The sequence below is a fragment of the Esox lucius genome, chromosome 14 (assembly GCF_011004845.1).
Source record: "Esox lucius isolate fEsoLuc1 chromosome 14, fEsoLuc1.pri, whole genome shotgun sequence".
NCBI classification, from domain to species: domain Eukaryota; kingdom Metazoa; phylum Chordata; class Actinopteri; order Esociformes; family Esocidae; genus Esox; species Esox lucius.
Window position 1 is genome coordinate 12,608,267 of NC_047582.1, and position 15,559 is coordinate 12,623,825.

Genomic DNA, 15,559 nt, shown 5'->3' on the forward strand with positions numbered 1-15,559 from the left:
TCCCCGTCCATCCGTCCGTCTCAGAAGACAACAGAAGATGTTAAATTTTTGGCTGTAGGGTGGACCTGAGCCTCATTTAAACCTGATTCTAACGTGTCCACTGTCTAAATCATGTCTACATTCAGATTGTGCCCACATTTTACGACAGCTTGAAACCGGTCTGATCTTATAAGTGTAAATGAACAAGATCATAAATTCAGAACGCGGTTACACCACAGATATAAATAGGTGTAGAGAGTTGGTGGAGAGTTTTCCCCATCCCTCAGGATAAAGGCTGTGCACATTGTCTGTTCAAGGGAAGTAAAATAACTACATAAAAAACATATGGTGGTAGCAGTTTGCCAGTACAGTTCAATCCCACGGTGGACTGCTACTACATTTTGTTGAGACTGTAGAAAGGATGGTGGATAAATTGACAGACACCAGGAAGATCACAGATGGGTCTCGCATGATTAGTTCATTCTGCTTTTCTATGTCGGGTACAAGTCTTTCCAAAATTCTATTTTCAATGTTCTCACTCCTCACTGGCAAAAATATCAACATGTGGTTGTGTGGTCGGAGAGGTGTCTGACCCTTAGCAGGGCATTTGGAAAGTGACTTCCCCTACTACTCTTTATCCTCATTCCACAATTAGAGATGTGGGATGAAAAAACAGATTGCAAGAGGGGGGTGACTTTTTAAATAAAATTCAATATTAAATATCACATTGCATGCGTCTGATAATGGATTAGTATACTGTCACTTGACATAAATGGTCTCTATAAAACACACATGTAAACACACACGTATTTATAACAGAACTACAAAGAGACTTCTAGAATGATGTAATGTGTGTATTTTTACAATGATGCCAGACATATTGATTTGTTAACAACAACAACATGTTTGTAGTTGGCGACAGCAAAATGTGCATGTAAAAAGGTACAATTGCTATTAGGAAATTAATTGGATGGGAGGATGAAAGACAAGGAAAATAAAAATGTCTGCACTGCTATCACACATTTTTCCAATAGCCTACAGACATTAAAAAAAATATACACTCTTGAGCCAGTTGGACCCATAGTAAGATGAAAGAATCTGCAGCATGATAGTGAGACAAAGATCAAATTAAAGTAAAGTAATACCATAACAGACCACTATACTCATATTTTGCACAACATTTACAAGTGTAGACAATAAATGCACGTGATTGAACAGACAATAGGCTTAAATAACTTTTATAATATTCAGTACTTCTTCCCATATTGTACATATTCCCCATTCTACACTCTTTAAAAATGTTTACATTTTTTACCTTTTTTTTTTTTTTACATTTTTACATATATTTCTGCTCTATTTTTGTTTTATATATTTCTTCATTCTTACTGCGTAGATGTCGTGTGCCGTGTCACAAGAATTTCATTGTTCAGAATGACGCTGTGTTATTCGGTGCATTTGATAAATAAAAAGACTGACTTTGAATGATATTTATTATTCTATTATTTCAACAAGTAATTTTTTCAACAATCATTGTATTTTGCCACTGAAATGAATTACAGGTCATACTCCTTTTACTGTCAGCAATAGGCAAAATAAATTAAAGTTTTTAACTTTGACCTTGTGACATTCATACCGTACAGTCGCTTATGCAAAGGTCCTGAATTGGGTTCCATTCTAACCACAACGGAGTGTGTGAGTACATCATTTTGATGAAGACTGAAAGTTTTTTTTTCCAATCTCTGTGCTGGTATTCCGGACCAACTATATGTACTGTTGAAGTGTCCGGAAAGAGATGTGTGGATCCTGCAGAAGGTCTATAAGAAAACCCCACTTATCTGATCTTGTCCATCATCAGACACTGTAGATGCTGAAGTTTCACTGAACAGATTAAAGCAAAAAATAAAACAGAGTCTTGTAACTGCTGTGAAGTTGAGTCCAGAACCATGAATGTTGGCTACATGGGTTCAGTGTATAAAAGGAGTATTTTTCAAAGGAAGAGTTTAAAGTAAAATGTAAAGCAATAAGATTAATATACTCTACCTTTTATTTTTCCTGCTGTTGATTATGAGTGTCACAATAATTAACATTAATGCTATTGCTCCAATAACTGTACCAACCGCAATTCCCACCGGATCAACTGCAAAACAAAACACATGTTGCTTTAAAGGGAAAGAGAAATACTTTTTTAGAGCGTTGTGAAAGCTTTTAAAGTTCAAAATGCATTTTCTAGTAAAGGATCCACCACAGCTGAAATGGAGAATGCAAACCTTAGAGTTCCAGCCAGTCAATTTCCCCCCATGTTATTTAAGATGGCTAACCAAACACAGTATACTATGAAGAACAGTAGTGGCATCAGCATCCTTCATTGGCATGATAGTAGTGAATGCTACAAAACATTGACATCATTTGGCAGTTATTTGTTTCCTTAATGAATCCAATTCAGGCTGATTGCACTGCCACAGTAACATGTTTCCATACAGTACCTGTCTCACTTATGTCAAAGGCATTGTTGGAGTGATCATAAAATGATTTTATAAACTAAGAGCTTGGATCAGTGAGGAAGTTTTAAGAATTTCTGTGAATAAAAAAAAGACAGGATGGAGAGTATGTAGAAATGACATGTTGCTGTTAATTACAGAAATGTGGTTTATGGGTAGCAAACTTTGAGTTCCAAATGTAGTTGGGTAGTGAAACCTTTTTTGGGCTGTGGATCAAGTTGGAATTGAATACATAATCCACAGTCAATTCCGTACTATCAGGGTGAACCATTTAAAAATGACAGAAACCATTCTTTTTGTTACAACGATGACCTGAAATGCATCTATATTGTTAAGTAGTCAAAATGCCATATTCCGATCACATATTATTTTATTGATTGTTAATACCAGACAATGATTCATCCCAGTAACTGTCATGTCCTGGCACAGCAAGCCTTTCTATGAAAAGTCCTGCCTGTCTTACCTCCAACAAGCAACATTACAATAGCATACATTATTTCGCTGTTAATTCAGGAATCTTTAAAACTTTAGATTTTGGAGATTGCAACAGCATCTAGAAATTTGATGTTATTTCAGTGATGATTCGTGTGAATAGCAAAAGGCATTGTGATATTATTCAAGCAATACTAGGAGCATACTGAATATAATTTTGGTGTTAATTTAAGTGAAGATAATTCCTAGTAGCAAATCATATGCTGTTATTTGAATGATTGTTCATGAAAGGAGCAAATCAAATGTTGCTGTAATTTCAGCAGTAGATAATACCAGTAGCATGTACAGTATAATTCTGCAATTTTAAGCAATAGTTCATACCAAGAGCAAATATTATTGTATTGTTGATATTGTTGATGATTCATCCCAGTAACACACAACATTTTGCCATTATTTCAGTGATGACTCATACCAGCAGCATACAACATTTCACTTGTTTTCAGTGATGATTCAGCCAAGCAGCATATAATTTTGCTTTTATTTCAGTAATGATTTATACTAGTAGTATACATATATCATTTTGCATTTCAATTCAGCGATATTCCATACCAGCCTTGCAGGTTGTTATTTCACCAGACCACTGGCCAGTCTCCTGGCATGTGCGTTTCTTTGAACCACTGAGGAGATAGCCAGAGTCACAGGACAGCACCAGCACAGCTCCCAGGGTATACCGGGTGCCTTCCTTCTTACCGTTGGTGGGTGGAGCCAGCCAGCCACAGGACACCACTGAAGATAACAAGATATGAGACAGGCTTCTTTTTAAACTACATTAATTAGAGGGCAAATGGTGCATATTAGGAAAATCAATGTGCATACCTGGTTTCAGATCCTCCATTACAGACATGTGTTCCAGAAAAGACACCTTGGTGGCATTGCCCATTTCCAGACTATGAGTTATCAGGGTGTCATACCTACAGTACTGAGAGCCCTTCCCAGAGCATAGCTCAGAGGCCTGGACGACAAAAGGATCGTGGGGATCCTCAGGGATGGAGAACACCGGACGGAAACTGGCATCGTGTTTTGGGGCATGGAAATACGTGTTCAGTAAGTGTTCAGAATCATACGTGAAGAGTGTGGACTCGTTCGCAATAGACCCTGGAAAAAAATACTTCAACATTTTTATGGGCATATGAATGGGTCATAAGATCCTTATGTTTCATGTGACTTTTTTTATGTGCAACTATTTGTGCAGACCGAACGATGTGTAATAGAAATGTGTAATGACTAGGGCCAGGCATTTCACGATAAGTGTAATTGCCCAAGATATCTATATATGCCTGGCCCTAATTCTCATCTTTAATTATACACTGCACCTTAGCTGAACCTAAGTAAATTATCAATTTGTCTACAATCAGTGTATCATATGTTTGTGCATCTGAATGTAGAGGTAAAACTCTACATTACGTTTACAGTACTCACAGCTTGCACCAAATTTAAACACTTCCTCTGCATTGTCTTGATCTGACACAGTATGACCATCACTAGTGACCAGGTCGTCCTTGGGGTCATCATTCATTTTTCCCAACAGGCCGCTGGTGGAACCCTTTAAAGCCTCAGGTAAAAGGACTGTGGTGCTAATAGTTCCAACTCTCAGTCTCAGTTCAATTCCGACTCCAGACGGGAACATGACAGTCACATTTGTAGTGGCGGGTGAAAATACAAACACACCTGGAAAAAAAGTTTGATTTCTAAGTTCTTTGATTTGTACTTAGAAAGCAATATGCTTTACATTCTACACCCACAAGCCCAGTTGAATACTGCTGTAATACCTTTGCAAGTAAAATTAAAGATTATTAAAGCTTTTCTTTACAAAAGGGAAGATAAAACTCTAAAGAAATTGTAAATATAATCTCTTTCACAAGGCTACAGACAGCTCTATCGCAGTTCACCACATCAGCCTTATCTCTTCAGAATTTTATCTCCAGTCCACTGCACTTGCTTCTTCTTAAAAAAAAAAAAATCAAAAGGCAAACATAAAAAAGGCCAAGGTCTCACCCTTCAGATCCATCCAGCTCTGCTCAGAGAAAGTGAGCAGCATTTGGTTCCACAGTACCTGTAGCTGGTCCTGAGATTTGCTAAGTCGTACCTCGATTATATCAGAGGTCCCTTCTCTCATAGCAACCGCTGACAGCTTTGTTGCTTTTACAGTAGTGCCTGTCAAATGAATCTTTGTAACTAATAATCACTGTGATAATAAGTTGATAAAGATATTTGTTTTTTTCACCTCATTTTTACATAACTCACCATTTGTCGATATTACTGGCTCGGTTCTTCCCTGTATTATCAGTTCATTGCTCTCTGAAACCATGATGGTGTATTCCCCTTTTCCATTGAAGGAGTAGCTGACGCCATCAAATGTAATGAAGTGTGGGTCTCCAAACACCACACCTAGTATTAGAAGGCCATATCGTCATTTTACAATTGTATCATTATTTGAAGAAAACATTGAAAAGTGTCCCAGCAATAAAAAACAACTACATATTTTCAATGTCACCTGCTTTTGGCGCTTGATAGGTCCGACAGTCACTGGAGGGTCGGCGTTTGAAGTAGTAGTGACAGTTGTCTGACCACAGGCAGCAATAGTAGAAGCTAAGTACATCATAGATCCAGTGGGAAAACCCAGGTACCCGAGGGGGCTTCAGGAACGGAGGGGAACCCCAGTCATGAGCTCGATCTGGGGTACTCCCTCCAATGGAGTCATCTGTTAAAACCTGCGCTCCTGTGTGGTCATAGCAACATTGCTGTCCTGCTGCGTAGTTGGGGCTGTGAATACGACCAGACGTGGTACATGTGGGCCTAGCAGATTCTCACAGTCTGACAGAGTACATATTTGGGTTAGTAGGACTTGCCTTGCTTGTATGGCCCGAACGCAGTGTACACTTCCTGGATGGTAGGTGCACACGCTCTCCTTCTCTATATCACATCCATAATCTGTCTGAGAGTTAGAGAGATAACACAAAGTAAATGCGCTCTGCTTTTCTGTCACTGGTCGGTTGCACATTATTTTGAGAGTCCCAATTTCCATCTATACATTCTCTGTAGATAAATACAATAACACTCCACAGATATCATAGTAAAGACTATCAGAAAGAGTTAGAGTTATACATGTTATTGTGAAAGGTTGGGGTTAAGATAAGAGTTAAGGATTGGAAAAGGGTTAGTAAGTTAGTAAGTTAGTTAGTTAGTTAGTTATTAGCAGATAGTTGGAATGTTACTGATGAAACCATTTATAGATAATCTTTGGGGAATCTCCAAATAACATGCTACCAACTGGTCTATATACATCTCAAACAATACATGTATGTTGTGCTTGCACTGTAATTTGGGAACACAAACATATTCGGTTACTGTTTTGACTTACATGAAACCTCCCTGTGTCTGCTCTAGCCTGGGCCAGCGTGCATGGACAGTCAATGATCTCAGTGAGAAAGTCTGGTAGTTTCTCCTCCAGCTGGTCCCAGGCTATACACTTATTCAGTGCCCAGGCTGCTGAATCCAGCCTGAAGTTCTCCTCCAGATGCCAGGCTAGAACATGGTCTTCAGTCCACACTGCATGGACATTCCTACAGGACATTCACAGCCCAGACAGAAGTTACGGTTATAACGTTTATGTATACTGATGGAGCATGCCCAACTATCTAAACTTTATATTGATTAATAACTTAATTTTCCTCATAATGCCTGTGGTTTATGATTAACTAGCTGATTGGGGTTGGTGTATTCTTTAGGTGCTAAATGGTTTATTTATTTAAAAAGATAAGTTGTTGAATATTGGAAGAGATTTGGAAATGCACTTTGAAAGTATTTAAAAGTACTCATGCATTTCATTTAATCATTGGAAATAAAAAAATAAAAAATAAATCTATATATTTTTGATGACATGGTATCTAAACCAAATCACCAATTTATAATAATTCAGTTGGCCTGTAAGCTGCAGTACGGTACCAAACCTAGCACTGAGATGCATTCTTGTATCTGTGTGGGCTAAGATATTAACACATTTTGCCTTGGGGTAAGTTGAGTGAATGATCACATCGGTAATAGAAATGATAATCGTATTTTAATCATTTTATGTATTTAATGCATGGTAGCGCTGTCTGACAAAAAACTAATTGCTAAGAATGTTGTTAAAACGTTCTCTCATGACAGCAATGATAGTGTTTGAGCAATGTGTCATGCACATAGAATGAAGATATTGCATTGGTATTGCTCCAGAATAGATATCATCATGTCCTTGTATACAAACGTGACACAAGCCGAGGTGTAGCACCCCTCCCCCTGCCCCCTCCCCCGGAGCATCTGAGCAGCAACACCGACTTACCCCAAGGCAACTGAATTTACCCTGTCCTTTTCTGGCATATGTTGTCCAAGATATGTTTTCAAAACTGATACAGAAATTCCATGGATACATAACATCCTGAAATATAGAGATCTTAGAAAAAATTCTATATTTCCCTTGACGTGGTGATGAAAAACTAATTCAAACTCAGTTTACTATACAGTACGTGTTATTCATACCAGGCTCCGTCTGGGTGAGAACTGGAGCTGACGCGTAGACAGCCAAGCTCCCAGTCTGAGAAAGTCTTCTCTGCTGGCTTGGGCAGAAAGCTGAAGTCCCCATTGTTGGGTATGTCCCTCCCAATAGAGTACAGGTATTCCCAGTTACCTTGCCAGGAGTCAGAGTAGGGATCCCCTGTACAATAACAGGGAGCATCCTTGGGATGCACTCACAAGCACACAGGTTGCATTCGACCGAAACCATTAAATGTATATGGAATGCACTGGCAGCAGTTAAACTAAATCTATTACTCACCTTTCTCCATGTATCCCCAGACTTCTATGTTGACCTTCTGAGCTCCCACCTGTGAGGTGTTCCACGTCATGCGTAGCTTTCCGCCAACATTGGGGGTACCGTAGTACTGCCACTGGGTTGAATTGATTATCGTCGCTTTAAGGCTGGGATCTAACTTTCCTGGATGGACTGGGCATTATTAAAAAGTCATGCATAAGCGAATTTTCCTGCAAATTATGGTGGATGAGGATTAGGTTGTTTGACGTATTTCGATTAGCGCAATTTAGATATTCTGAACTGGGAGACCAAATATATGATCATTTAATGTATTCAGTGGAAGTACGTTGAAATATAATAATTTTTAATCTCGTCTGGTAGATGTGTGTGTGTGTGTTAAATAGCTGCCGTAAGTCCATGGTTGATACCTGATAACCATGTTCCACGCCGGCTAAAGTTTGTGCCATTGTCTGTAGAAATCTGAAGAGGAACCCATCCTGATTCATAAAGCAGAGGCGAGATGCAGTGGCATCTGCTGTCTGCATCAACATAACCCACGGTATGGATGTCATAGTTGAACCTGCAGTTACAAACACAGTTTTCAGTAGAGGCAGTGAGTTAGTTGGTTCATTAAGTCAAGTGAACTGAAGTAGTTGCACTTACCTACAGATGATTTGGGAGCTCTGATTAAAATGTGCATTGAGGACTACAAAGTCAGTTCCACCAAATATTGTTCCTGAGTAGGGAGTGATATCGATACAGTACTCTGTATAGTCCACACAGCAGTTTCTGAGGGATGCACAAGTGGCATGGCAGGAACAGGATTCGAGTTTGTCACCACATCTACCCTCACATGACTGTCCTGTAACAGAAAGGAGAAATGGCAGAGAAGAAAAACACACATTTGTGGTGGGACAGCGCCGAACAAGAATCTTGAGACACAAACATTACCCTGTCCTCTTTCATGTAGAAACCACTCATCAAGAATGTGTAATTAAATAATTAGATTTTCTATTGTAAGACAATGAGAAACATTGAATTATTTATTGGAATTTATTGGAATTGAAAAGGTATTGACCCCACCCTGTCACATGATAGATTTAGAGTATAACGAAGTTGTTTTCCCACTACTTACCTGATATCCCTCTACTGGCAATCAAGAAGATGAGAATCACAGAAAGGTAGAAGACTCCTTCCATCCTGAGTGTGGATTGTATTTTTTGTTTGCTTACCAGCAGTCTGTTCTATACTGACTAAACAATGGAGAGGTTTGCATTTACTTGCTCAGCAGTCGAGTGTCACGTAAACTCTCGGTATCTCTGTTGAGAAATGGTAGCAAAGGTCATTGTGACAACACAGTCATAGTGGCTTATCTTCTGTTGACTAGTTCAATCTACAGTGTCGGTGTTATATGGACAGATGTTTTGGATAACAAGGCTGTAGTGTGGGGTCACCGCCTGCAGATGGCTCTGTTATACAGGTTAAACACATCACAAAAACAATCCAAACAACTTTCATCAACTGAGTTTATAAGGGATGTGTATAAAAAAATTTGTTCGGCATTCAAGGTCCAACGGATATTTGCCTGCATTTAGCCCAACAACTCCAAATCAGAGAGGTGCTGGGACTGCTGTGAGGAGCAATTAAGGTTAACTACCTTACTCATGGGACAGAACCCCTAGGCCATCTAGTTACAGACCCTTACAAAACATATTGCAAACCCAATCACAAACCAAAAACCAAAGGTGACAAATAAAAGGAAAATCCCAATGTGGTGCCTTCATTACAATTAGCAATATGAGAATTCTATAGAGATCTAATTTGGTCCCCTCAGTGTTCCAGAACAGTACAAAATGGAGATATCCAAACCAATATAAGCAGGAAGGCACAAGAGGTTTTGATATATGACCAATATACTACTGAAGAGAGCAGTTTTTAGTCAAGACGCATGGAACAGTAAGAGGATACAGACAATAGCTATGATATATTAGCTATATTCTTCAACCCCAGAGTTTCCTTCAATTGCAAGCAATACACAATTGCTAGAATAAACCAATTGCCAATACAGTTGGACCGGTTTCATTATTTTGTGGTAGTCAATCAGCATGCAGGGTTTAGTAAAGCACGAGATGCTTTGCTGTATCATGAATATATATATATATATATATATACACATACATATATACACATACATATATACACATACATACATACACACATATATATATATATATATATATACACATATATATAAACATACACATACATATATATTGGGGAGAACAAGTATTTGATACACTGCAGATTTTGCAGGTTTTTCCACTTACAAAGCATGTAGAAGTCTGTAATTTCTATCATAGGTACTCTTTCAACTGTGAGTGAGGGAATATAAAACAAAAATCCAAAAAATCACATTGTATGATTTTTAAGTAATTAATTTGCATTTTATTGCATGACATAAGTATTTGATACATCAAAAAAGCAGAACTTAATATTTGGTACAGAAACCTTTGTTTGCAATTACGGAGATCATACGTTTCCTGTAGTTCTTGACCAGGTTTGCACACACTGCATTTTGGCCCACTCCTCCATACAGACCTTCTCCAGATCCTTCAGGTTTCGGGGCTGTCGCTGGGCAATACAGACTTTCAGCTCCCTCCAAAGATTTTCTATTGGGTTCAGGTCTGGAGACTGGCTAGGCCACTCCAGGACCTTGAGATGCTTCTTACGGAGCCACTCCTTAGTTGCCCTGGCTGTGTGTTTCGGGTCGTTGTCATGCTGGAAGACGCAGCCACGACCCATCTTCATTGCTCTTACTGAGGGAAGGAGGTTGTCGGCCAAGATCTCGTGATACATGGCCCCATCCATCCTCCCCTCAATATGGTGCTGTCGTCCTGTCCCCTTTGCAGAAAAGCATCCCCAAAGAATGATGTTTCCACCTCCATGCTTCATGGTTGGGATGGTGTTCTTGAGGTTATACTCATCCTTCTTCTTCCTCCAAACACTGCGTGTGGAGTTCAGACCAAAGAGCTCTATTTTTGTCTCATCAGACCACATGACCTTCTCCCATTCCTCCTCTGGATCATCCAGATGGTCATTGGCAAACTTCAGACAGGCCTGGACATGCGCTGGCTTGAGCAGGGGGACCTTGCGTGTGCTGCAGGATTTTTATCCATGACGGCGTAGTGTGTTACTAATGGTTTTCTTTGAGACTGTGGTCCCAGCTCTCTTCAGGTCATTGACCAGGTCCTGCTGTGTAGTTCTGGCCTGATCCCTCATCTTCCTCATGATCATTGATGCCCCACGAGGTGAGATCTTGCATGGAGCCCCAGACCGAGGGAGATTGGCCGTCATTTTGAACTTCTTCCATTTTCTAATAATTGCGCAAACAGTTGTTGCCTTCTCACCAAGCTGCATGCCTATTGTCCTGTAGCCCATCCCAGCCTTGTGCAGGTTTACAATTTCATCCCTGATGTCCTTACACAGCTCTCTGGTCTTGGCCATTGTGGAGAGGTTGGAGTCTGTTTGATTGAGTGTGTGGACAGGTGTCTTTTATACAGGTAACGAGTTCAAACAGGTGCATTTAATAAGTAATGAGTGAAAAACAGGAAGGCTTCTTAAAGAAAAATGAACAGGTCTGTGAGAGCCGGAATTCTTACTGGTTGGTAGGTGATCAAATACTTATGTCATGCAATAAAATGCAAATTAATTATTTAAAAATCATACAATGTGATTTTCTGGATTTTTGTTTTAGATTCCGTCTCTTGCAGTTGAAGTGTACCTATGATAAAAATGACAGACCTCTACATGCTTTGTAAGTAGGAAAACCTGCAAAATCGGCAGTGTATCAAATACTTGTTCTTCCCACGGTATACATACATACAATGGGCATAGAAAATAATCACCCACCTTTAAAATAATCACATTTTGTTGCTTTGCAGCCTGAAATGAAGACAGACACAGTTTTTGTTTCATTCAGCTGTATTTACTCAGTGCAACTTATAACATCCAAGTGAAAGATATAACACCAACATGTTACACCAACAACAAAGAAATTTAAAATCATAATCACTGAGTTGGAAAAAGGATCACGCCCTTGTGTCAGTATTTAGTTGAACCACCTTTTGCTTTAATTACAGCCTTTAGTCTGTTGGGATATGTCTCTACTAAACATCTAGATGTTGCAATATTTGAAAACTCTTCTTTGCAGAACTGATCAAGTTTAGTTACATTTGATGGTGACTGTTTGTGGACTGCTGTCTTCAAGTAATTCCACAGATTTTCAATGGGGTTTAAGTCCGGGCTCTTACTAGGCCATGCAAGGACTTACTAGGCCATGCAAGGATAAAAATATATCCAAATCCTTGCAAATGCCAGTCAGTAATGTTCAATCACTTATTAAGAAGAGGAAAATTTGGGGATCTCTTGATACCAAGCCAAGATAAGGTAGACCAAAAAAGATTTCAGCCAAAACTGCCAGAAGAATTGTTCGGGATACAAAGAAAAACCCACAGGTTACCTCAGGACCACGGTGTGGTTGTTTCTAGGAGCATAATATGACAATACTTGAACAAAAATTAGCTGCATGGTCAAGTTGCCAAAAAGAAGCCCTTACTGCGCCAGTGCCACAAAAAAGCCAGGTTACAATATGCTCGACAACACCTTGACATGCCTCACAGCATCTGGCACACTGTAATTTGGAGGGACGAGACCAAAATAAAGCTTTATGGTCACAACAACGCCTATAGTGAACAGAATACCATCCCCACTGTGAAGCATGGTGGTGGCTCACTGATGATTTGGGGTGCGTGAGATCTAAATGCATGGGGAATGTTGTGAAAATTCATGGCAAGGTGAATGCAGCATGTTATCAGAAAATACTGGCAGACAATTTGCATTCTTCTGCACGAAAGCTGCACATGGGATGCTCTTGGACTTTTCAGCATGACAATGACCCTAAGCACAAGGCCATGTTGACCCTCCAGTGGTTACAGCAGAAAAAGGTGAAGGTTCTGGAGTGGCCATCACAGTCTCCTGATCTTAATATCATCGAGCCACTCTGGGGAGATCTCAAACGTGCAGTTCATGCAAGACAACCAAAGACTTTGCATAACCTGGAGGCATTTTGCCAAGATGAATGGGCAGCTATACCGCCTGCAAGAATTTGGGGCCTCATAGACAACTATTACAAAAGACTGCCTGCTGTCACTGATGCTGAACGGGGCAAAACACAGTATTAAGAACTAAGGGTGTGCAGACTTTTGAATAGGGGTCAGTTCATGTTTTTCTTTGTTGCCATGTTTTGTTTAATGATTGTGCCATTCTGTTATGATCATTATAAATACAGTTTAAATAGCATAAATAAGATAAGTAAACAGACCATACTATCAGGCCTATTATAACGTGTTCTATTTCAGTATGTCTAGGTTCTATCATGAACTGATTCAAATTAGTATATGGTTGTAATTAACATTCTTGTATTAACAAGTCATTGTATTACACAATATCTTATCACATCGCAGTCAAACCATGGCTGACCTTTTATCCCACCACAAGGAGTAACTCTGATATAATAAAGATTATATTAGAGGCCTAGAGTAATTTGTGTCCTGATCTTTAACATCATCTGTTATTCTCTCTGGACTGCAGTTTTTGCTTTTTTGCACTTTTCAAACCTCAGCTGAAAGCATTCAATGATCACATAAATGTGTCAAGAGCATGGTAAACCGCCAGACCAATAAGGGACACGTCTTTTTCTCCAGAGTCAGTCCCCAGGGGTGTTGTAAACAACAAGCTAAAATCAATGGAATAAACCGTAAATAAATGACATGTCTAGTTTTATGGAAACATGGCTGAAAACACTTTAAAAAGCATTACCCCAGGTCAGAAATAACGATCTTAGCCATGAATAACAATAGCTAAAGCGACCATGGGATTATACATATGGATACTACATGGTTTAGTGAGACAGTAACTCACGGTTATCACCATAGAGGAGCTCAATATCCCTGCCTGTCTCATTACACCACCATCAAAGCCAGATGCAGACAATGATCTGCTAGGTGGAAATCTGGTTTGAATGCACCAGACAACCAATCAGCAAATAATGATAACGCATGCACTGTTATGATGCTAGACTTTTAAGCTGAATGTACATAAGTGTGATGGTGACCTACATAAGACTTTGTATCAATGACTTCCATAGAAAATCCTTGAGTTTGAAGTACTTAGAAATATTTGGGGTGTATTAAAGTGTTATTTCCTGAGTGGAGGGTACAACCAGTCGGATTATAAATGAGGCAGGTTTAGGCTAGTATAGATAGGCAGGTATAGGTAGACTACTATAGATAGGCAGGTATAGGTAGACTATAGATAGGCAGGTATAGGTAGACTAGTATTGTTGTAAATTGGTATTGCTGATCTAGCAAATAACCCACCCCCTATTTTCACTAAGTGCTTCTTCGGTGTAAATCACTGAAAGGTTTAGGCCCTGAATACATTTCAGACATGTTTGTGTAACCCTTTGGAAGATAGTCCAGTTATAAAGGTAGCACAAACAGCATTATGATTGTTAAAATACTTCTTACACAAGTTTATTCAAGGAAACCCCTTGTGACCCCGTTTTTTATTAGCGAGCGAGCAGCTAAGCATACGGACGAACTAATGCAGGCTGGGGGGTTTTAGAAAACCAATTCTATCTCGGGAGGGCTTCCTGTGTAATGGGCGAAGAATCTAGATTGGTCCCAGTGAAACTCTCCTGAAAGAAGATGGCGAGCCACCATTGAGCAACAGATAAGGACATTATTTCAGTGCGCCATACGTGGATCTCATTAATCTCATTATTTTCGGGTGCAACAGTCGATGAGTGCAAATATTTAATCTCTTTTTGTTCATTTTCTAAACATTAATATACCTTTTATATTCCTATACTTACTCAGTGAGTCCTTTGGTCCTTGGTGTCTTGTGTCCAATTTAATTTAAACAACTTTCCACATAACGAGTCTACCGTGTATTTACCCATTAGATGGGTTACATTTGCAGATTAAAAACTGAGCATGGCTCTTAGATCCATGAACTCGGTCAGCAAGTACAGCCCAGAGTCTAAACTAAACATTGCGCTGCATTTAGCAGTTATGCTGCACACAACTGGAATATACTACCAGAAGATCTATGCACCTCAAACGTATCAATTTTTAAATCCAGGTTAAAAACACGTGCGCTTATGACTGAGCGCTTAAACTTAACCACACTGTTAGTTTCCTTGTGGGATCTACTACGGATTCTGCCAGTTATGTTTTTATTCTGTTTTTATTGTATTTCTTATTCTATGTTTTATTATTATGATGTTGTCCCCTTGTTTTATAATTAAGGTGGTTAGAGTCCCCTTGTTTTATTATTAAGGTGGTTAGAGTCCCCTTGTTTTATTTTTACGGTGGTTAGAGTCTCCCTTTTTTATTATTAAGGTGGTTAGAGTCCCCTTGTTTTATTATTAAGGTGGTTAGAGTCCCCTTGTTTTATTATTAAGGTGGTTAGAGTCCCCTTGTTTTATTATTAAGGTGGTTAGAGTCCCCTTGTTTTATTTGGTTAGAGTCCCCTTGTTTTATGTGGTTAGAGTCCCCTTGTTTTATAATTTCTTTGTAAAGCACATTGAATTGCTTGTATGAACGGTGCTATATACAGTGGGGAGAACAATATTTGATACACTGCCGATTTTGCAGGTTTTCCTACATACAAAGCAACGACCCAAAACACACAGCCAGGGCAAAAGGAGTGGCTCCGTAAGAAGCATCTCAAGGTCCTG

At 39.3% G+C, this 15,559-nt stretch overlaps 1 protein-coding gene across 2 annotated transcripts; it reads right to left on the reverse strand.

Annotated features, from left to right (window-relative positions):
- Positions 1-1,404: 1,404 nt before the first annotated feature.
- On the reverse strand, positions 1,405-9,077 carry LOC105014910 (sushi domain-containing protein 2). Of its 2 annotated transcripts, XM_010877620.3 has the most exons (15): positions 8,894-9,077; positions 8,422-8,620; positions 8,187-8,338; positions 7,783-7,950; positions 7,488-7,662; positions 6,331-6,532; positions 5,819-5,904; positions 5,464-5,732; positions 5,214-5,357; positions 4,965-5,123; positions 4,389-4,637; positions 3,786-4,064; positions 3,519-3,695; positions 2,020-2,116; positions 1,405-1,857 (listed from the first exon to the last, which is right to left on the reverse strand). In XM_010877620.3, exons 1-15 carry the CDS (start codon positions 8,955-8,957, stop codon positions 1,794-1,796), a joined length of 2,484 nt encoding a protein of 827 aa, XP_010875922.2. In that variant the 5' UTR covers positions 8,958-9,077; the 3' UTR covers positions 1,405-1,793. The 2 variants fall into 2 exon arrangements, with proteins under 2 accessions (XP_010875922.2, XP_010875923.2); XM_010877621.4 differs by lacking the exons at positions 1,405-1,857; positions 2,020-2,116 and having other exon boundaries at positions 3,559-3,695; positions 3,881-4,064.
- Positions 9,078-15,559: the final 6,482 nt, after the last annotated feature.

Excerpts from the sequence above, each read along its gene's own strand:
- LOC105014910 (XM_010877620.3), bottom strand. The coding sequence starts at position 8,957 with ATGGAAGGAGTCTTCTACCTTTCTGTGATTCTCATCTTCTTGATTGCC. Across the intron at positions 6,533-7,487 it reads TCTCACCCAGACGGAGCCTG|GAATGTCCATGCAGTGTGGA; the intron begins GTATGAATAACA and ends AATGTCCTGTAG. Across the intron at positions 5,124-5,213 it reads GCCAGTAATATCGACAAATG|GCACTACTGTAAAAGCAACA; the intron begins GTGAGTTATGTA and ends TTCATTTGACAG.